Source organism: Octopus sinensis, linkage group LG12 (assembly GCF_006345805.1).
Source record: "Octopus sinensis linkage group LG12, ASM634580v1, whole genome shotgun sequence".
Taxonomy (NCBI): Eukaryota; Metazoa; Mollusca; class Cephalopoda; order Octopoda; family Octopodidae; genus Octopus; species Octopus sinensis.
This window is the reverse complement of record NC_043008.1, coordinates 47,459,007-47,482,979: the sequence shown is the minus strand read 5'-3', so window position 1 is coordinate 47,482,979 and position 23,973 is coordinate 47,459,007. Positions and strand designations below refer to the sequence as shown.

At 35.1% G+C, this 23,973-nt stretch overlaps 1 protein-coding gene across 1 annotated transcript in view; it reads left to right on the top strand.

Annotated features, from left to right (window-relative positions):
• LOC115217982 (neprilysin-1) overlaps window positions 1–23,973 on the top strand; it is a 391,622-nt gene that overhangs the window by 340,200 nt on the left and 27,449 nt on the right. The window contains exons 14-15 of the mRNA XM_029787719.2: window positions 9,543–9,601; window positions 16,592–16,643. Of these exons, the coding sequence (XP_029643579.1) occupies window positions 9,543–9,601; window positions 16,592–16,643 (111 nt within the window). The remainder of the gene's footprint in view (window positions 1–9,542; window positions 9,602–16,591; window positions 16,644–23,973) is intronic.

Sequence of the window (23,973 nt, the reverse complement as noted above, 5' to 3'; positions counted from 1 at the left end):
CAATACGGCACAATCGCAGAGAGAGAAAGAAGGAGAGGGAGAGGGAGAGAGAGGGAGAGAGTGAAAGAGAGACAGAGATTGGGGAGACATGAAAAAGACAGGGAGAGAGAGAGAGAAAAAAAGAAAGCGAGAGAGAGAAAGAACATTAAAAACAAAAGTTACAAGAAAAGTTTTGCAAAAATAACCACAACAGTCATCACAATAAATATGACGATGTTGATAATAATAATAATAATAATAATAATAATAATAATAATAATAATAATAATAATAATAATATAATAATAATAATAATAATTATAATATTAATAATAATAACCCTTTCTACTAAAGGCACAAAGCCTGAAATTTGGTAGGGGGGACTAGTCGATTACATCGACCCCCACACTTTCACCGGTACTTAATTAATCGACTCTCAAAGCGTTAAAGGCAAAGTCGACCTCAGCGGAATTTGAACTCAGAATGTAAATCACGTAAATAATCATTCGGGTTTTCCATTTGGCAATTCTATGCCCCTAAAATTTACTCTTTCCACCCACTTCAAAGTAAGACTTGCCAGCTAGAGATACTGAATTCCATCCTTAGACCCTCGCTGCACTTTTGCACAGTCTCAACCAGCCTCTTCCTGTCAGGATCTGTTTATGCGAACAACTTTAAATCAAGGTGGTTGAGATGAGGTCCATTCTTTCTCACAGCACACAGTGCACGTTGACGTTGCGTAGGTCTACAGAAAGTGGGACCAAGGCTATAAGAAAAATAACAGAGGTGAACAAGAATCTCCTTGGAAGATACCTCTTTTCATTGTTACCTCGACTAAGTGCTGCTTGTTACAAGGAAGACGTATTTTCCAACTACGTATGATCTTCTTAATCAATGCACACACGTTCTCAGCTATTCCACACATGTCGAGTGTTTCCAAAATAAACGAATGCGGCAACATGTGGTAAGCCTTTTTAAAGTCAATCCAGGCCATGCACAAGTTTTTTCGGTACCGTTTACAATCCTTCATTATAACTTTGTCTATCATAAAGTGGTTCGTGGTACCCTTGGATCCTTTTTGGCATCCCTTTTCTTCTACTTCTAGCAGATTGTTTTCCGCAAGGAACTTATATATTTTGCCTGCGAGGATACCTGTTAATACTTTTCATAGGATGGTGAAACAAGCAACGGGTCGGTAATTGCCAACCTCATTGCTTTTGACCGATCTTTCATTAACAATGTTGTTTTTCCCTCTACCATCCACTCCAGGACTGCACCACAATTGTCTAATTGCAACGCAATTCTTTTGTTAACCCTTCTTGATCATTCGGGGATCGATTCCTTTCAGGCTGTTTTTGAGTGGGAGTAGCCTCTACGTTTTTATTGAAATAGAAATATAGACCAATTCCTCGTGCCAGTTGAGAACTTGCTTCTCCGTACACTGAGTTGCAAGCCTAACCAATATCCCTGTTGTTTCCTGTTGTAAACTTAAAATTCTTTCAGTATATTGGCGAACAAATCGATTTCCGATAAGGCGGCATAACTGTGACGTTTGTTATATTCCAACCTCAACCCATTGGCCGTTTAGTTTATAGACCAGTGAACATATCTTTCGGTTTACGATCTCTTATATAATATCTGGAGTTAAGGTTATGAAAGTCTTCCTGCCTACTTGCGCGTTGAGTCTTCTCTTATTTGTTTCTCCATATTATCTAGATTAGCATGCATCGAGTTTCTTTTGCTTCCTGTGAAAGTATCAGCTTTTGCACAGCTCTTTCTAAGAGTATCATTAATGTTGATACTGTTGCTATTGCAGCTGTTGATGTTGCTGTTGCTGCTGTTGAGCGAACGGTCTTCGTCCCAGAGTGGGAGAAGTCCGAAACGTGGTCCTTTGCTATTCGTAAAACCCGCAGAAGAGAAAGCAGGTCAACCCTCGACACCGAGAGCATCGACGGATGGATGAATGCGCATCCAGGCTCAGCGGTTGCGTAGGAAGTCGGGGACAAGAAACAGGAAGAAAGAGTGAGAGAAAGTTGGAGCAAAAGAGTACAACAGGGGTCGCCACCACCCCCTGTCGGAGCCTCGTGGAGCTTTAGGTGTTTTCGCTCAATAAACACACACAACGCCCAATTTGGGAATCGAAACCGCGATCCTCCGACCGCGAGTCCGCTGCCCTAACCATTGGGCCATTGCGCCTCCACTGCTATTGCAGCTTGTGATCACATTGGGTGCGGTAGTCGTAAAAGTGGTGGTGGTTACGACTTGTGTTGCGAACTGGGTTGTTTCAGGTGATACCTTCTTCCATGGCCTTCGTACTAAATATTTTGTCGGTGGTGGTGACGGTGATGCTCACAAATGTCGCTAGCGTGTAACATGTCGCTAGCCTCTGCCTGCCATACGCCAGTCACTGAGGACGATAGAGATAGTGTTGGTGCTGTTGCTGTTATGTTCTGCTGCTTAAGGCGAATGCTGGTGGCGTCGACGAGGTTGTCGTCGCCACTGGATTCTGTGGATTTTCTCAGTTTCTTTAAATATTTAATTGGATGTAATAGGCGTAGTAAACATGTCATCACAGGAATTGGAGCGTCGAAAGCGGTTTCAATTTCGACAAATACGGGGAAGAATGACAAGTCAAACATTTCGCTTGGTCCAAACATTTGAACCTAAATGTGAACATGTGGAAGTTTCGCAAATGAGAATTCAAGAGGAACAATTTGAATGTCAAAGACATTTTGGAGATTCAACGATGCTATGAAACCATTGTAATGCATCTATCAATGTAGAGTCTGGTGGTGCGTCTAGAATTAGGCGCTATTCGCAGAAACAGATCGCACGTGCATTTGCAGACAGAGCCCTCATTATAGTTTAGATTTGCTTTAAGTTTTCTGTTTAAGAATCGTCGATAGCAGAATTGGTAGAACCGGGCCTTATTCATTGTTATAGTCAGTCATGTGTGTCTTCTCCATCTTCTGAGTCATGCGGAGTTGACTCAATAATTTTCATCAGTCCAGTGTCAATAGCATCAAAGTGCTGATGTTGAATAAGTTATTCATAACACTCCTACAAATATGTGCCATCGACCCTGTAGAATAAAACTAGGTTTGCTGTAATACTGTTGGCTGATTTAAAAAGTGAAATTCTTAGGTGCGAATGTTTCTTTCGAACATAGGAAATGTTAATCTTTTCTGCGGTTTCTTTATTTATTCATGAAAAATCGAATCAAAGTATGGATTCATGGATTTCCTACATAGATTTAATATCTAAATATAATTAGAAAGATTTCTTCAGCAAAAGCTTATTTTGTAGAATAAAGCTTGTAACACACATAATTTAGCCGTTCTTCCTGGTGAGATGTCTTTTTAAGTAGCCTGGAGATGAAAGTCAGCACATGGAAGATTAGTGTCTATATATATATATTATATATATATATATATATATATATATATATATATATATATATATATATATATATATACATATATATGCGTACATATATATATATATATATATATACGTATGTATATATATGGAAGATGGAAGATTAGTGTCTATAAATATATATATATATATATATATGTATATATACATATATATGCGTACATATATATATATATATATATACATATATATGCGTACATATATATATATATATACGTATGTATATATATGGAAGATGGAAGATTAGTGTCTATAAATATATATATATATATATAATATATACATATATATGCGTACATATATATATATATATATATACATATATATGCGTACATATATATATATATATACGTATGTATATATAAATCCTTAAATCCTTAAAAATGTTTTAGCCCGAAGGCCGCGGCCATGCTGGGGCACCACCGCTGAATGAGCTACACTAGTTTGTGAATCCACCTCTGATACGTGGCACTTGATCAACAAGGGAGTTCGATGCTGCTGCCCGCATCCGTGTCTCCTGTCGTGAGGTAGGTTCATCTGGGACTCCCAACAAGAAGAGATCCAGTTTAGTTTTAAAGAAACCCACATCCACACCATGTAAGTCTCTCAGGCATTTAGGGAGGATGTTAAAGAGCTGTGGTCCTCCGAAACCCAAGCTGTTGCAGTATCTGGACCTGTATTTTGATGGTGATGTTGGAATCCCAGTGATATATGGAAGATGGAAGATTAGTGTCTATAAATATATATATATATATATATATATATATATATATATATATATATATATTATATATATATATGCGTACATATATATATATATATATATATATATATATATATACGTATGTATATATATATATATGATATATATATATTGTAGAGCTTTACTGATTTTAGCAATGCAATGAATACCTCTTGCTTCAGGTAAATCACAGCCTGATTATATTAACCATTCTATTCTGTAGAATCTCAATATAAGTGTCTTGAAGCCTAGTTATATCACTGCTTCCAATTTTCTTCTTAATTGTGGCTCATGGTTGGAGCAAGTAGAAAAATATTTCCCCACATTTTGTGCATCAAGTTAAAAGAATGTATTAGAAAGGTCATAGGTATGTCTACTCAAAATTGAAACTAGCAGAAAATATTAAGTTTGTACATCTTTGTTCAGTAAATGAAACATATTTACGAATAGGAATCGTGAGTATGATGCTTATTCCTTATGTTTAACTCTATTGATGATAAACAGAAGATTAATTTATTTTGTGTTTCTATTTTTCTCATTTTCAATTAGAATTTAATTATTTTTGCAACGTACCTGGCGCCTTCGTGCCAAGCACCATTGTCCCCCAGTGCACCTTTTGACAAATACGATGTAGATTATATTTTGCATTTTTTAAAATTTACATTTAAAATCGTTATCTGAGATTCTGACGAAAATAACATCGTATGAAATAGAATATTTTCATTTCTTTATTTCATTGTTGGGTTAAATTTGTTCTGTTTGTAATCCATTGTTTCCTGTCACATTTTAAATATATCATCTTGGTATTTCCTTAATTTTGCAAAGTTTTCGCGAGGTGTAAGGGACATACATCTTGTTATTACCTGGTCGCTAATTTGAGTTCTTATCTTTAATTTACCTTACACACGTCTTTCTATTTCCCTTTTAATATATTTAAACTAGAGTTTATAGATCTTATAAATAGATTACTGTATTATCGCAGACTTGTACTTGATAGTAACGTCTCTTAATTCCTGAAAACATTTGATTCAGTCTCAGTTACAGATTCTATAATGTTTCTGTGGTGGTATGTTGAAGAGTATCGCGATTGTGTAATGTTGAGTAATTGAAGGAACGTTACAAAGATACAGGTAAAATATAAAGATAAGCTATGAATATAACAGATATGAATAAAGTATATAAATTACAAAAGCAGCATCTCAAGACGACGTATTTATTGAACTTTTCGATGTGGCTTCATAGCTTTCTAAATACAAGATAGATATTATCGAAAAATAAAACATAAAAGGCAAACAAATAAACAACCAAAAACCACAACTTTATATTTCATGCAAAGGTCGATTAAATGTTACGAAATGCTCGATGTTGTAGCGAGCGGCGAAGAGAAAGGTTAAGTTGTTGGTATAAGAAATATATGACCCACATTTCTCCTCATCTACGACATTAATAATCTATAGAAGAAGCATGGATGTCAAGTAATCTCATTCTGGTTTATATTCTACTTCAACTCTGATCTTACATGCCTATGTCGGAAATCAATAAGTAATATTTAGTTTAAAATCTGATAGGAAATGATATCATAACGATAACAGGTATCAGTCGGAATAGAAATTTCATAGGAATATTTGATTCAAGATAGTAGATTCTTTCTCCATATGAATTCCAATTCGCCAAGCAGAATTGTCATTACTAGCGTCGCAGTTGAACTTCATGTATTGGTAACAACTACAACCACCAACAGTAGGAGCACCACCACCGTCACCACCTCAACCTTCACCACCACCGTCACCACCTCAACCTTCACCACCACCGTCACCACCTCAACCTTCACCACCAACAATAACGACAACAGCATCACCACCATCACCACCAGTACCACCACTACCACTACCAGTAACGCCAGCTACGCAGTAAGCAAGGGTTAAGAATTTATTTGCCATGTTTATATTAAATGATAGAAAATGGTGTCAAAAGATACTTTAGACTGAAGCGTTTGAAAGCAAATCGCAGCAAATATTATTCCTAATTAAATTAATTAGTTAAATGACTGTAATGATAAATTATAACTTTGCTGTATGTAAAGTAAGTATAAGGAACCATATTCGTATCAAAATTCCGAACTAAAGAACTCTGCGTTACGAAAGTGAGCGATGTAATCCGACGCACATGAGACACATGACCAGACATAGTTCTATGAGCACGTCACCATCAAAGTATGTGTGACGTAAAAGTGCTCAACTGGCCTTCACCCTTTGACATGACAATTAGTTCTGCACTTAGCAATAAAGAAATCAGAGCTGTTCATTGTAACAGTACATGCTTTCAATAATATTAGTAACTTTGTGCGACTTTTTTTAATTGGAAATAAGAAGGAGGCATCTAGGTGGCTGCTCTATCTGCAAGGAATAACATCCAACTCTGAGATCACGCTTTGATATCGTAAAAGTGCAAAAACAGAGTGAATCAAGCATGTACTGTTACAGAAAAAAGTGACATGGTGATCCTGTCGAATAACCAGGATTTTGTTCAGTTGGAATGTAGAGAATATTTAATCAACAGCAAGATCAAATCTATCGATCTCTGCATTGCTGATTCGTTCCAATCAACATTGGCTTTTTTGTCAAAAATTATCAAGCTAATGATTTTGTCCGAGTAATCCTGATTGTTAGTTGTGTTTAGATTTTAACCATCAGTAGAGGAAGTTTCTGAATTCTAATTGCTTGGATAATTTTAGTTGATCAGCTCACCGTACAGAATCAACAATGACAAGAACACTTGTTTAAAATAGCAGTCAAAATCTTCCTCAAATTACAATAAACCTTCATAAAAATCGTGGTTGTAATAAAATACTGGATGGTCACAAATTGAACGCTTTTGATCCTAAGTTTTCTCAAATATGACTGACCTGGGCCATAAACGTTCGTAAGGAAAGCAAAGAAAATGACTTGATATAAATTCTCATCTGAAAACACCAAAATCCGAAGTAAAATCGCTAATACAGGAATTTCAATTGAAAAGATATCAAGCAGATTCTCCAGAATGAGAAGAAAATTCTTAAAAGAAAGATATTCAATGCCAAAATACGATTGAATGAAGAAGAATCTTTCTTTATATGAGAGTCGAAATTTGTTATGAATTTCTTCTGAACTCTAAAGAGGACCCAACACTTGTTGTGAGGTAATGTACTTTCTGGACCATCAGTGATGTTGGTGATTCTTGGAATCGGTCAGCGATGTTGAAGGACTTGTTTATGTATTGATCGTATTTGTCTGGAGATTGATAAAGTGTTGGTGATATGTATAGTGACTCTGTGTTATTACAAAATATATCTAAATGATTTTGTTGGAGAATGTTTCCGAAGTATGAGATGAATTTATGTGAATATAGATACTTTAACAATCTCTGGAAAGAGACAAATATTTTTAAACGAAACACTGTAAATGTCTACGAAATAATAACCGAAAATTGTCCTGTTTTTATACCTATGACTTAATAATGTTTAAGACGATGTTCACCGAAATTTATTTGAAAATGTGCATCTATTAACCAATATCCCTAAGATCCACGTGAAGCAAATTCAATATACGGTGTTGATTGGCACTTGCAGATAGCAGGCTTATAGCAAAGAATAGACCTAATTCACTTTTCTGACTTTTCTGTCAGAATCTGACAGGAAACTGTGTGCAACTTGTCTGAAATTGTTACTGCAGGCTGTAAATTCTGTAGAAATTGTATTTTTGGATATGTTGAACAAGCTTGTATCAAAGATACTGTGTTGTCAGAAGTGGTGTCACACGCAAAGAATCTGTGGAAGTGACATACAATTAGAACATTCCATTCGATGTTTCTGCCCACGCATCGTTGCTAGAAGCGTTGTTTGACAGAATTTCTACAAATAATCTGCCCATAAAGAAACTTATCTCATCGTTAACCATCGTCAACCTAAAGATGAAATTAAGGAGACTTAGGTTTAGATGCGCCACATTAAAGTTGTAGTAATTAAAGAAGACACTTCTGTCTGCCGTATTCATGCAACTGTGATTTCTCAAACCTTTTATGTTGATAACATGTGTGTTTACAGTCGGACAAACGGAAACAGTAATTGCACACTCAACTATCTAAATGATGATCTCGAATTATGACCTCGAAGATAACCAATGCATGCAAAGGTTTCATCTAGTGTAATAAATCTCCGAGGAAGTTGCGTCGGTTTATTGCTGTTCTATTTACAAAACATCATTCGTGACACTCCGTCGTTTACGATCACGCGGCTTCCAGTTGATCGACCACCGCAAATAGCCTGCTGGTAAAATTAACGTGCAAGTGGCTGAGGATTCCACAGACACGTGTTCCCTTAATGTATTTCTCGGGGAGATTCAGCGTGACACAGAGTGTCACAAAGCTGGCCTTTTGAAATACAGGTATACAGGTGCAACAGAAACAGGAAGAAAGAGTGAGAGGAAGTTGTGGTGAAAGACTACAGCAGGGTTCGCCACAATCCCCTGCCGGAGCCTCCCAACGCCCGATCTGGGAATGAAAACCGCGATCCTATGACCGCGAGTCCACTGCCCTAACCACTGGGCTATAGCGCCACCACACTATTATGATTCAATACTAAGAAAAGTATCTGAATCTCTTGGCATACGACGTACGAGAGCACATATAGATCTCACATATAAATACGACATTCCATTGAAGCCAACAAAAAGAGTGTAAGTAATATAAAATTATAAAAGTTCGAAGTCCAGACGGGCATTTCATCCACAGAGTTGGAAATCAAAACATCATAAAATTTATCAGCCTTTGTGGAGAGCATACGTTAGACTGAAGGAGCTCAACGAAACATGATATACACGCATATGTATGTATATCTCATCTATTGTTTGATTATTATAAATCTTCCGCTGAGGAGGGAACCGGTTTCCAACAAAGATACAAGACTCTATCTTTGGGATGTAGTTAACAAAGACAAATTCACATTTGGAACTTGAGAAAAGTCTTGCATATTTTTACTGTTCCACTCTCGAATTGCATTCGTAATGTACGAATTAGCCGGTCATTTCTCTTTCTGAAAATCCCAGTTTATCCAGATTCTTCTTTGTGCATTTACTAACAAAACTATGCATGTATGTATGTATGTATGTTTGTAATGGCGATGTTGGGATATTTGTTACCATTCAGTGGCACCCCGTTCTGCAAAAACACAAATTTCTTTGTATACAGGAAAGTGTTCAGCCTCTTATTTCACCTTTTGTACGGCTCTGTTTCGATTCATTTATCTTGATAATACTTGCTACCATTCACCAGTTGATAAATTCGCTTCCTCTTTTTATGATTAATCTCTTCTAAATTAATTTCTGCTTTTATTTTTTTTATAAAATAGGTGGATTACACAACCAGCCGTGGTCAATGCATTTTACAGCTCAACACGCAATTCTATCTGTAAGTAATTTTTTTGTTTACTGGGACATATTCTGTGTTCCATACTGTCTGACTGATGCATTATATATCAGGTTGTCTCTCACAATAACATTAAATATCATTATCTGATCTTCAGACAAAACCACAGACGATAATTATCAAAAAATTTTAGTTGTTTATTATTCTTGTTCTCGTTAAACACGCACGCACACACACACACACACACAACACACACACACAACACACAAAAGTATGTTTCCTCAACTCTTCGACCAGCACTCTGTCTCTCTGCCTGCCTCACCGCCTGTCTTTATATATATATATATATATATATATATATATATAGCAATTAAGGACAACTACTTAATAAGGAAAACTTAACAAGAAATTGTCAGGTAGATAGCGTAAAAACCTCATAAGAGAAAAAAATTCGAAAATAATTATTTCTTATTGAACATATTAATTTATATATAGAGGGCATTATACATACATGCCAGAAGGCATTATACATACATGCCAAACGCTAAGAGGGACAATCAGTCATTTCTACCAAAAATATTACTAATCCCACCGAATGCAATTTTTCAAAGTAAGACATTTCATACTTACGTAATCATCAGCAGGCCTGAATGTATTACATTCAGGCCTGCTGATGATTACGTAAGTATGAAATCACTGTGATACAGGTCTATATTTTTAAATGTCTTACTTTGAAAAATTGCATTCGGTGGGATTAGTAATATTTTTGGTAGAAATGACTGATTGTCCCTCTTAGCGTTTGGCATGTATGTATAATGCCTTCTGGCATGTATGTATAATGCCCTCTATATATAAATTTATATATATATATATATATATAACGGAGAGAGAATGAAATATGTATATATATATATATATATACACACATATTTCGTTCTCTCTCCGTTTTTTCCTCTCAGTCTTTTCTGCTGAAGAGCTTAGGCTCGAAACGTCAAAGACATCTCCATTCTTCCCGAGCATTAAACTAATACATCTGCCTTCATCTTTTGAACTATCTATCTATCTATCTATGGTGGGTCATCCCATAAATATGGCATACTTTTAATACTTCTTTTATTTTTCAAAATTAAAATAAAGAAAGTTCTTTTTTAATCTAAAATATACTCTCCTTCATTTTCTACAATGCTCTTCCATCCATCTATCTGGTAGACTTGCAAGGCCCCACTTCCAAAATTCACTTGACCATGACAAAAAATATTCCTCCAGTACTGTTCTGACCTCGTCCACAGAATTCATATTTTTCCGTCCAAATGATTTTAAATGATAATCAGATGAGGCAATGTCCGGCGAATATAATGGGTGGGGCATCGTTACCCATTCAAACTGCTCCAACCTTTGGAATGTCATCCTTGCTGTATATGGCCAAGCATTATTCTGATGGAAGAATACCTTCCGTTTTGAAACCAAAGATGGTCATTTTTATTCTAGTGCTAACTTAAGCCACGCAAGTTGCTCACCGTAAATCTTCTTTGTTACCATTTGGTTTGGGTTTAAAATTTTAAAGTGGACTAACCCTTTCATATTCCACCAAACAGTTAACAAAACATTACTTCGGTGAAGCCCTTCTTTGCCTGCGGTGCCGGTGTTTCTCCTTTCCCTATCCACTGTCTTCGGCGCTTGACATTTTAACAGAGAACCCATTTCTCGTCACCAGTCAATATTCGGTCCAAAAAATGTTCATTTATGAGACGTGACAGCAAAGAAGAGCACACATTCACTCTCTGCGCGCGATTAGACTCGGAAAGTTTGTGAGAAATCCATTGACCCAATTTGCTGACTTTTCCGATGGCACACAGGTGTCGATGAATGGCGGAAGCATCAAATGTAAGCTTCTTCGCTATTTCCTCAACAGTTACGGTAGGATTTTGCTATACCAGGGATTGCAGGACATACACGTCGAACTCTGCAGATCTGCCAGGAAGTGGCTTGTCTTCTAGGCTGTTATTTCTGGCTCGGAATTTCTGGAATCACCGTTGACAATGGCTTACGCATATTGTCCGATCTCCATATACTTCATTAATATTCCCCACACTTTCCATTGAGTTGTTTCCTTTATTGAACTCATAAAGCAAAATATGCCGAATATGCACCTTTGTCGCATCCATTATAGCTTTGAAAAAATGTCTCTTCAAAACATGCACTAAGAATAAGGAGAAGGCAGAATTACTACCTACTTAGATGCAGGCAGCTTATCCTGTCCCTATCCGACTTTTAGTTCATGCAATTGAAAAAAACCGCATTATTTATGGGATAACACAATATATATATAGGAGATGCACACATACACACACATATGTATGTGTGTATATATGTATCTCCTATGCATTTATATATGTACATAAATATATACGTATATGTATGTGTGCATATATACCCATCTAATTACCCACTTACCCGTATGATTACTTACATGCCAACCTATCTATCTATCTATCTATCTATCTATCTACCTACCTACCTACCTATCTATCTATCTATCTATCTATCTATCTATCTATCTATCTATCTATCTATCTATCTATCTATCTATCTATCTATCTATCTCTCTCTCTATCTATCTATCTACTTATCTATTTATCTAAGATATGTAACTAAACTAGATATCTCGTTAATAAGATTGTTAGCTAGAATTATTTACTAGAATTATTTATATCTCTAAATCTTTGGCTCAGTTTTTCCTTCTTTGCGTCATTCATAATCCTTCAATCACAAGACGTGGTAAACAAGCTGCAATATGGAGGAGCAACTTAATTGTATTATATCGACAAGCGTTTATGGAAAGCCAATCCGTGTTCAGCTTGAAATACCGACGTTATAACAACTGGGAGACAGAATGGTGAAGTGCCTTTTCTAGCGAGGAGTTAAGATGCGAAGTACAATTAGAATGGCAATTAGGATGATTGTGTCTTCGCAAAAATACGTTAGTGATTAAAATGAAATTAGAAAAACTGAAAATGCACACCATGAATGGTGAAAGTGGTGAAACGGTGATAAATAGTTCTATGTGTCTGCCTGTGTATGGCTGTATTTGCATGTATGTGTTTGTGTGTGTGTATATATATGTAGAGTGAGAGAGAGAGAGAGAGACGTACATACACACTCACACACATCGATATACACGTATGTGTATGCGTATATGTGCAGATATGCTGCATGAGTGTACGCATGGTTTATATGTGTGTGTGTGTGTGTGTGTGTGTGTGTGTGTGTGTGTGATATGTATGTGCGTGTGTCTATATACATGTAGATATACATATTAAACTGATCTTTACTCGTTCACACAGCGAGACGTTAATGTGTTCTCAAACTTCAAACGAAAAAACCTCTTCCATTGATTGTTCACAGGAAATTAAAATCTATGTGGCTGAGTATTTCGCAGACATGCACACGTAACACAAACTTTCGGGCAAATCAGTGTAATACTGTGTGGAAAGGGTGGAATTTTAACATGCACAAAACAGGAGAGAGAACACGGGAGAGATTGAGATAGAGAAAGATAGATAGATTTATAGAAAGAGAGAAAGGGGGAGTGTGTGTGTGTGTGTGTGTGTGTGTGTGTGCGTGTGAGAGAGAGAGAAATCAATTCTTATTATAGACCATTGTATTTATCAATTGCCGAAATACTGGGGATTTGAACTCGGAGGAGAGAAAGACGTAACGAATACCAAAAACCGTTTTATCTGACACTCCAATTTTTGCTGCTACCTACAGACAGGCATACAGACACACAGTCAGGCAGACACACACACACACACTCACATACAAACGCACGCACACTCATGCAGATACATACGCACACGTTCACACACACATACACACACGCGCGCGCGGCACATACGTGCATACATACATACATACATACACACACACACACACACACCACACACACACACACACACACACATATATATATATATATATATATATATAATATATATATATATATATGAATACAGGGTGTCCCCAGAAATGTATGTTTACCTTGAATGTTTATACAATCAATGTTTCTGAAAATACAAGACATTTTCAAAATGTCTATGAATATACAGAAATAAACTAATTTGAAGAATATCTCTTCGCAAACTGACGAATATTCTGATCCGGGCATTGCTGATAATGGACGCAGTGGAATCGCAACCACCATGGAACATTCCGTCCGATATTGGTGTGCATTATCATTCAATGACTGCTTCGGTGACTGTTGTCGGTTTTGTATGACGTAACAAGTAAATGGAATCAGTCAGAAAACCGTTAAAACAGAATTGGTCAGTTATTCCTTTTGATAATAGCAGCACCATATTCTAACTCCTGGAAAATTAGCCTGAGATCCACCGAAATATGTGGATTCTTCGGTCTCCAGTTGGTACAATTATTTATGGTTAATTTAGCCAGTTACTTTAAATGTAACCTCATCACTCCAAAGAATCTTGTTTGGAAAGTCGTCTGCACATCTTGCCGAATACGGCTCGTTAAGCTCTACTCTTCAGTTCAACTCCATTCAGAGCATCTCCATTCAGAGCATCTCCATTGAGAAGGTGCTTCGAAGTGCGATGGAGGCTTCATTCTAAAATTTCTATCGCGTGACTCGTTTTTAGGAAAGATTTTTTTTCAACTTTTCTAAAACATTTTCAGCATAAATTCTTCGTTTGTGGGACTCGTTAATGTTTGCAGTCTTTCAGGACGCTTCTTGCTCAAATACGGTTGCATTTGCTTTCAAGTTATCTCTAAATCCAGTAATGGCAGTCATTTATGAGGATCTGTTTTTAAGTCTGTCCTACATTGTCTTCGCCATTGGAGTGCATTTTCAGACTTTTTCTGTAACAATTTAGTGTAAGTTTCCTTTGTTCAAAGTTTAGTCTGGTTCCCCTCGTTATGTCCAACGGGTTAAAACTAAAAGGAAATGAAAATTGAGTTATCAGCAGTTAAAGTGTGTATATAGCTCGTGGTGCTCACCCTATCCACACACACACACACATACACACACACACACTCACACACACACACATGTATATAGTATACATACATAGATGTGTATGTATATTTATGTACATAGCTCTGTATATGTATATGTATATGTTTGAGAGTATACAAACGCACATACATGCATACATATATGCACACACATAGACATACACACACACTCACACACACGCAAACAGTCACAGACAGATACACACACATGCTCTTATATAAATATATGAATATATGTGTGTATATGCATTTGCAGTTGCTTTTGTTGTGTGTGTGTGGGGGGGGAGTGAATATTTGCATTATAAATATTTCCGATAACCTAACAAATATGTCCCTGATAAACTATTAGTTTATGTTATACACATTAAATTATTCTATTTATTTTTTCAAACCCTACGATATGAAATTATTCAATAAAATGGGAACTTCAATAAAAATATCCAAACAAAACAAACTAATGATCCAGCTATGATATAAAAAAAGTTGCTTTGATTTGTCTGAAGTAACTTATATCAAGGCAAACACCCTTCCCCTGTACATGCCTCACACACTCACACTGTCAAATCGGATTTGGTTGGCATTGAACGTGATAAATGAAAAACAAAATAAATAATTAAATAAATAGCCATCTTGTGATATTTCAGCATTCTCTATTAATATTTCAGAATTTTGATTAAGTTATCAAAACCAGGCTCGATAAATATTCTTTTTCTTTCCATTTAACAGATCTAACATTCATTCAGCCTTAAAAAATGCAAACAGGAAAAAAAATCGAATAACTTTATATTTCCTATTTTTTCTAAATAGAAAATAAGTACAGCTTTTAGAGCAGAGCTTGCTTTCATCTGGAAACTTTGGTGAAATATGTGAAATATCTAAAGAAAATGTCAATGAATAGAAAGCGAAAAAAATTGTGTTAATCTTTGAATAACTGTCATACTTAAACGAATAGTGTGTTGGTATTATAGAAAATAAACATTTCAAAATCGAATTTTTAGTTTCCAAAGCCGTTTTTGGCCTTTTCAAAGGTGATTGAAAGATGAGAAGAAATACATATTATAGATTTTTTTGACAAAATGTTCATAGATCTCTTTAAGATCTATGAGTCGTTAGTTGTAGAAATATATTTATGAGTAATTTTCGGCATGAATTATCCTTTTTTTTAGACTCTAAGGATGCAAAAGAGTTACGTTGAAATAAAAGTATTCCATTACCATTTCAATAACTGGGAACATAATGCGTTTTTAAATGCAGTTTGCTGACAGCGTTTTTATTGAAATACTTAAACAGGACAATATTAAGTTTAGAAATGTTAACAGTTTATAGGATATCATTTTGAAACCGAGTAATTATGTACAGCGTAAAGGAAGACAAACAAATAGTTTTGGGTCGATTCTGGATAAAGAAAGAATAAAAACCTCTTTAACTTTGGAAAAGGAATAATTAAATGGAAACGGTTAGGCTAGAACTGGAAGATTATGATTTTAATAAAATGTATTTAAAACAGACGGATAAATTCTAAGGCTTTGAAAGCAATGCAACCCGACGAAAGAGAAAATATTGAAGTGGAGCAAAGGTTAGAAATTTACCGGGAGCTCACATCCCCGTCTATAATCAGGGGTCACCGAACCTACAATGGAATATTGCTTCATTATACGGTAATAGTACGAAGTCATAGTTTACACTAAGTATCGAGCTGTGCTGTCAGCAAAGGTTCTGAATATTGTTCATTGTAGAGATGTAAAAAGTTGTATACTCTAGTGCAGTTTTCATTAAGATCATTTCATGTTGTATGGAAAGAAGAAAGAGGAAAAGAGATAAAGATTTAAAACAAAACCATGGATAGGGTTAAGGACAGACTGAGAAAAAGAGAGAGAGAGAGAGAGAGAAGAGAGGGAGAGACTAGAACACATATATTCATAGGATGATAGATTTGTATATACACATATGTTTATTATATTGCAACAAAATCTAAAGATCTATTTTCCATTCTTTTTCCAGCTTTCCCAGCAGGAATACTCCAGTTACCGTTTTATGACAAACAGCAGCCATCGTACGTCAATTTCCTTTATCCTCTCTTCATCTCCTGCAAATCTATCTTCAAATATATTCTATTGATTTTGTTCATATGTTTGCTCCTCGTGCAACACAAAGCCTTACACGAACATTTATTCATACATTCATATGTATTCATGTATGCACTCGTAACATATATGTATATAAACATGTATATTTATATATATATATATATATATATATATAAATCCTTGCGGATCTATCTCTAGCGTAAGAGCGTCCACATAGTGGATTCTCTCTCATATTTGTATATATATATATATATATATATATATATATATATACATATATAAATATGTATATATGTATATATATATATATATGTGTGCGTATGTGTGTGTGTGTGTTGCGTGTGTATACATGTATGTATCATGCATATATATATATATATATATATATATATATATATATATATATATATATATATATTATATATATATATACATATATATAAATATACGTATTCATATATATGTGCGTCTGCGCGCGTACGCTTGTAATATTATGTAATATAATATATAGTATTTCTTTTATTTTGGTCTAATCAGTTACTTGATACGCCAGAGTTTCGCCTGAGCATTCACAGGATCATCAGGCCGAGAGCTCGACCAAAATAGAAGAGACTTATTCTCTACAATAGTGTTGAGTACACTTCTTTCCGACTGTGAGCATTAAAGGTGTATATATGTGCTTGTATGTATGTATGTAAGTATGAATGTATGTATGTATGTGTGTGTGTGTGTGTGTGTGTGTGTATAAATATATATATATATATATATACATGGTCTGATCAATAAATATGTGAACTGTTGTCATAGTAACGACAGAAAAGAACAAGGGCAGGTCATTAGGAGCTTTCAATCTTCGGTCGAGAAGCAGATCGTCTTTGTAGTTTCGTTCGGTTAATCTTGAGACTGCTCTAATCAGGCAGGTCCCAAGGAAATCTAAGCTAAGAGCACAAGATTCTTTGTAAGGAAGCAAGCTAATATATATGAAAACAAGGACGAAAAACAAAGAAAAACAAAACAAAAACAGGGAAATGGTGCACAATTACAAATACAAACAATAGGTCTCTTTCGACTTGGGACGAATCGAAATAAGGTGTCGTGTGTGGAAGTGAAGCCTTACGGCAGAGACATAGATAAGGGTCATGGCAAGAAATACGAGAGATGCTACACGGATAGTAGTCAAACCAAGAAAGAATGGTCAGGCTTGGCTGAACCATGGTCTCGTGGAAGGAGGGGAAACAGGTAGTGGGTATATATGTATATATATATATATATATATATATATATATATGTATCAATTTGTAAGTTTGAAGGGATATGTTATCCTGGAGGATACCGTGATAGCTCTCAGGTGTGCTCCAGGTTAGGCTAGCCGCATCGATTAGTATTTAACGTCTATGACTACGAGGTGTTGTCGCTTGTCACTCACGCTGTAAATTGATCCGATGAATAATTCCATGTTCGCTTCACTGGATGGTAATATTATCCTATTAAAGAGAATATTGATAATGGTAAACCGGGTGACTGGACAGGAATGGTCAATAGCAGAAGAGACTGGAACACTAGTATCAACATTGTACTCAGTGTAGTGGTGAGTGGTAATACAGTAAGGAGCAGCAGTCAAGGAAAGACAACTTCAACACAAGCCTTTACCTCCTCAAGATAGGTCGCGGGAATCGCTAAAAATAGCACTCACAAACACCTATAAAGAGAAAGATTAGGAGAAATGGTAAATTGATAAAAAAATTAGGGGAACAGAAACATGTAGTAGAAACTACAACCAAAAAGATAACAGTAACAGGGAATTAGATCTCTGTAATTGTGCTAGGAATGAAGTATGCCCCATAAACTCTAGCTGTTTGACGAAGAGCCTTGTATAACGATGCAAAATCACTTCTGAGGAAAGGACGTACTTCTATATTGGGGACAGCTTGCTATATTATAAAAAAAAGACGAGCTAATCTTTCAAATTCATTTAGAGATAGAAGTAAGAAGTGCAGAAGTTTAAGCAATCTAAGATTTACCACTGAGTGGGTGATAATTAGTACGACTAAACCGTATCAAACAAGAGGAAACAGATGTGAGTTATATATAGAAGAAATGTAGCAAATCTTTACATCGAAATACAAATTACTTTCTAGCAGTCAGGAATACGCCTTCAGATGCTTACATAAACATACCAAAACATTTAAGAAATTTAACACACGTTCTAGATAACTCAATATCCAACCCACTGATGGATGAGGTGGGTAGAAGCACTTATCCTAAACTTCTCAAATACATAATCTTTTTTAACTAACCTCCTCTCTACTACCCAGCATAAATATCTGAATAACTAAGAACAGTACATAGAACTGAACCAGTGTAAAATAAAATACATTACAAGATCTACACTTGAAAGTAAGCTTATTAAGTTCCTATCGAGTACAGAAGAAAACTGCCAAAGCAAGAACATAAGCATTTACCTAATTAGATCTAACCTGACGTTGGTCAGCAACCGGTGTGAAACTGAGAGATCAACCGCACTAGTTTATAAACAGAGCAGATTTTAGATTCAAAACAAACCTCCGTTCGCTTCTCTCTCAAACATGAGAAATAAACAGGTGGTTGATTTCAGTTCGATTCGAGCCAAGCTGGTTGAAAGACTGAACGCAGCTGCACAGGAAATTGTGCCCAGCTGCATATGCAACAAGAACACATACTATTATGTGCCGCGGAAACACGTGTAGGGAGTCGTAACCTTAAAGATCGAGTGTATGGCATTGGAAAATAAAAGGAAATAAGTTTTGACGATATACCTGTTTCCATATTCTCTATAATTATATATATATATATATATATATATATATATATATATATATATATATATATATATATATATATATATATATATATATGTAATGATGTAAATGTTATAATCCATGTTTGAGAACATGGTTTCCAGCTAGCATTATCATTGTTTGTTAGAATTAATGAAAGCTGAGAGTTTTAAAGAATATAACCACGACATAAGGAGTACAAATCGTAGATAATATTTTCAAGGCTGCTTATTAATTAGCTTGAGTTTTTTAACTTTTACTAAAAGTAAGCAATTATTAAATTCTCCACGGTGTAAGAAATTCGTATAAATGTCAATTTTAAAATATTAAAAAAAATAAAATGCGGTTTCAAAAGTTCCTTTATTATTGAATATTTCAACGTCACAGTTTAATGAGTAAAGCAATTTTACTTACTGCAACACAATGGCTGTTAACGTCTTTGTCTATACTTCTGAAAATACAAATGTTGCCTAAATATTTGTGATGCTACTTTCTACAAACATATCAGTAAAAACATTAGTCCAATTATAAGTTTAATCCAGCGCCAGCCAAATCGTGTTGATTCCAGTATTCTTTCATATCAGTTGAATATCGTTGAAGAAATAGAAAGCTGAATAAAAAAAAGTGGTTTTAATTTATTTACATCAATTATACCAAATGTAAGTTAACAAAATACCGGAATTCTTCATAAATTCGAACGCTGTCTTTGAGTGCATGGTATTATTCTAAATTTATTTTACTCGGCGACTGACGATTATTAAATGAATAAAAAATGAACAAATGACATAAAAAAAAGAAAATTAGACGTAAATATCAGAAAAAATACACTAATTGAAAATATCTAAATATTATTTAGCGACTAAGAGAAAACCGCCTTCAGGGCGGTCTTTCTGGTAGTGTTATGGGATAATCGCAAAAGAAAATGTAATGTAAATTCTGTTAAAGAGAGCTGAACCTCTAAAATGAAGAGTTCAACGAAAACAAAAAAAAAAAGCTTATGAAGTGGAATTTCCTAAATCTAAGAAATCTAAGAAATCTGAAAATTATGTTATGTGACAAAATTCAATGAAACGTTACACACATATTACTAGGGAAAATAATTATATTAATTGATTGGCGGGGTGAGGGCAGGCAGTAATTAACTTAAAAACCATTATTTGAACGTACTGAAGATAGACCGCAGGTGTTTGTACGGAATTAAGAAGAGCAAGGTGATGGAGGAAGAGCAAGGGCCAAGTTGCTACGGATAAGAGGAACAAGTTTTCCTAATGTGTTTATTCGCTTCTACACGAATCTAATTCTTTGATTTTTTTCTTCCTTAATTCCATCCATCCATTCCGTCGCTCTTCCTTTCCCTCCTCCTCGCTTTCCGTCTTCCCTCTCCCCTTCAGACGGTCACACTAGGCAGAGATTATTTCTCTCTTATTAGTCTAGCGAAGATCAACATTTTCGAAGCATATCAGTGAACTCGTGAACGAATGCTGGAATGAAAATACTACACAGACACACAGACTCACACACACACATAAACAGATGCACGTGATCACGCACGCATACATACACACGCACATATATGTATGCATATGAGTGTGTATGCGCATGTATATATATATGTATATATATATATATATATATATATATATATATATATATATATATATATATATATATATATATGTACACACAGACAGTGTAAAGAAAGAAGAGGTGGAACATACAATTCTTTACAATGTTCATTGTTTTTCGTCACGTATTTCTTCAAAAATTATTTAATACGGCCTCAGTGTTTAGAACTCTTCAATCAATAGATCAGAGAGAAAATAAAGGTTTTTCTTTCTTATTTAAATGTCTTGCATTTTCAATACAATACTTTCTGGTTTTCAAACGCCTACAGACTGCCTAAACATATAAAAGATACAAATACACGTGTACGTATACATTTAAAGATATATACATATATGCATATAAACATACGTATGTGTATGTATGTATATGTGAGTGTGTGTTTGTGTGTGTAAAGGTGTATACATACATACATACATACATATATATATATATATTATATATATATATATATATTATATATATATATATATATATATATACACATACATACATACATATATATACATACACACACACACATATATATAAATGTATATAAGTATATAGATACGCGAAATACAAACACAGTGTTTTGTAAAAGGTCAAACGATTTGAACATGAGCGTAAATTGGTTTCTTCGTCACAGAAAAATTCAATGTTAAAGTTATGGATATTGAATACAACAACAACAACAACTACTGGAACTGCTGCTGCTACTGCTGCCCCTACTACTAGCAGTTAACTACACCACAATCAACAACAACACTAGCAATAATAATAATCCTTTTTATTATAGACCCAAGGTGTGAAATTTTGAAGGACTGGGCTTAGTCGATTACATCGACCTCAGTGTACCACTGGTATTCTGCTAGCTCGCAGAAGAAAGATAAGAAGAATGGTTTCAAATTCAGGCCAGCAATTCCGGGGGTAGGGGCAAGTCGATTACATCGATCTCCAGTGCTCAATTGGAACTGATTTTATCGATCCTGAAATGATAAAAGGCAAAGTCGACCTCGGTAGAATTGGAACTCAGAACGAAAAGAAGGACAAAGGAAGGCCCTGAGGGAACCTATACAAATTCTATAAAATAATTCCACACAAGTATTAAACAAGCAACACCAAAACTCCTCTGCGTATTTCCATAAATATTTGAAATCATTCAAGTATTACCACTGGTCGAATTGTGGTGAAACAATTACTTCTGACCCTCACTAATGTATAGTTTAAACATCATATAAGCTCACTTAATTAAATTATATCTACAGTATCACCACATCCTTCTTTATTTTATAGATTCTGATTCTTTCCATTAATTTATATTTCATATGTCTCACCTAGATTACAACTAATCGAATACCCTTTCCGTTACAACACTATTGTTAATTAAACACCACTAGGCATTCTCTTCTCACACCACGGAGTGATACACTGTGCAATAAAATATATGTAATCAAATTAACTTTCCAGATCATTTTCATTAATTTACTTATATCTATTTTTCATTGTCCATTATCACTATATTTCCTTCATCTAAGGACCCTAAAACTTCATTCAACTTAATAAATAGATACCATTTATATATTTATTTTAGATGCGTCATCTTTGTTTTTCTTCGATTCCTGACAAGGATATCCCTTCATTAACACTAAAAAATTTTATTTTTTAATTAATATTATGGGTATCTACTTCTAGCACCATTATAACCTGGTGAACCCTAATTTCACTTTACCTCTAGTAGTATTATGCCCACTATACATCAAGATCTTCATTATTTTGTACATCTACTCCATTACCATCATAATACCCATCGCTCCTACTGTTGCCATCTTTGAATCCTGGCCAGTGCTAGTGGTCAGTTAGACGATGGAAGTTTCTCATATCTGCTATTCTTTATCCATTTATCTACCTGTCTATGAATATGCAGCCCCTAACCCCTTTCGATTGGCATACCATCAATATACTATCTATTCAATATTTCCTCCATTCTGTAGTATATTGTTCCTACTCGATCCTCATTCACTCTCTATTCGAGAATGGAACTAGTAACTTCCACTATTCCTTAGCATGGGTTATCATCGAACATTCTCGTTTGAAACTGCTAAGGGACCTTGCCCATAACTTTACTAATTATTTGATCGTGGAACTGCGTAACAAATACCTAGTTTACTCTGATCCTTCCTTCACGTTTGACAAATTGGAATATACTAGTACACCCCATTGGGGATAATTCCTAAGTTTTATATTTTTCTGGCTTCTCCCTCATTGATTATCGCTTACTCAGATCATGGAACCCGTACTAAGTGACAAGATCCACATACTTGGCTATTCTAGAAACAGCTGTAAGAGACTCGATGTTTATATTCTCTATCGGAATTAAGTAGTTTTTCGTGTGGAGTCAAACGTTTTGCTTTTTCATCTTTTATTTTTTATGTATGTATGTATGTATGTATGTATGTATGTATGTATGTATGTATGTATGTATCTATCTATCTATCTATCTATCTATCTATTTATGAGTGTGTATGTGTGTGTATACATCTATCTGTCTGTCTGCTTGCCTGCCTACCTACCTACTTACCGACCGACCTACCTACCGACCTACCTACCTACCTACCTACCTACCTGTCTACCTACCTACTTACCAGCCTACCTACCTACCTACCTACCTGCCTACCTACCTACCTACCTATCTATCTCTCTGTCTGTCTTCTCGGTTGAACTTCAAATTCTTAGCAACTTTCATTCTCTTTACTATAGTACTTGTTAAAAATTCTTCAATTCGCCATAAACGTTTAGAATTCCGCAAACAATTGTTCGCTGGAAAATAAATATTCATTTTGTTTTTATTTAAATGTCGTAGATTGTACATACAATA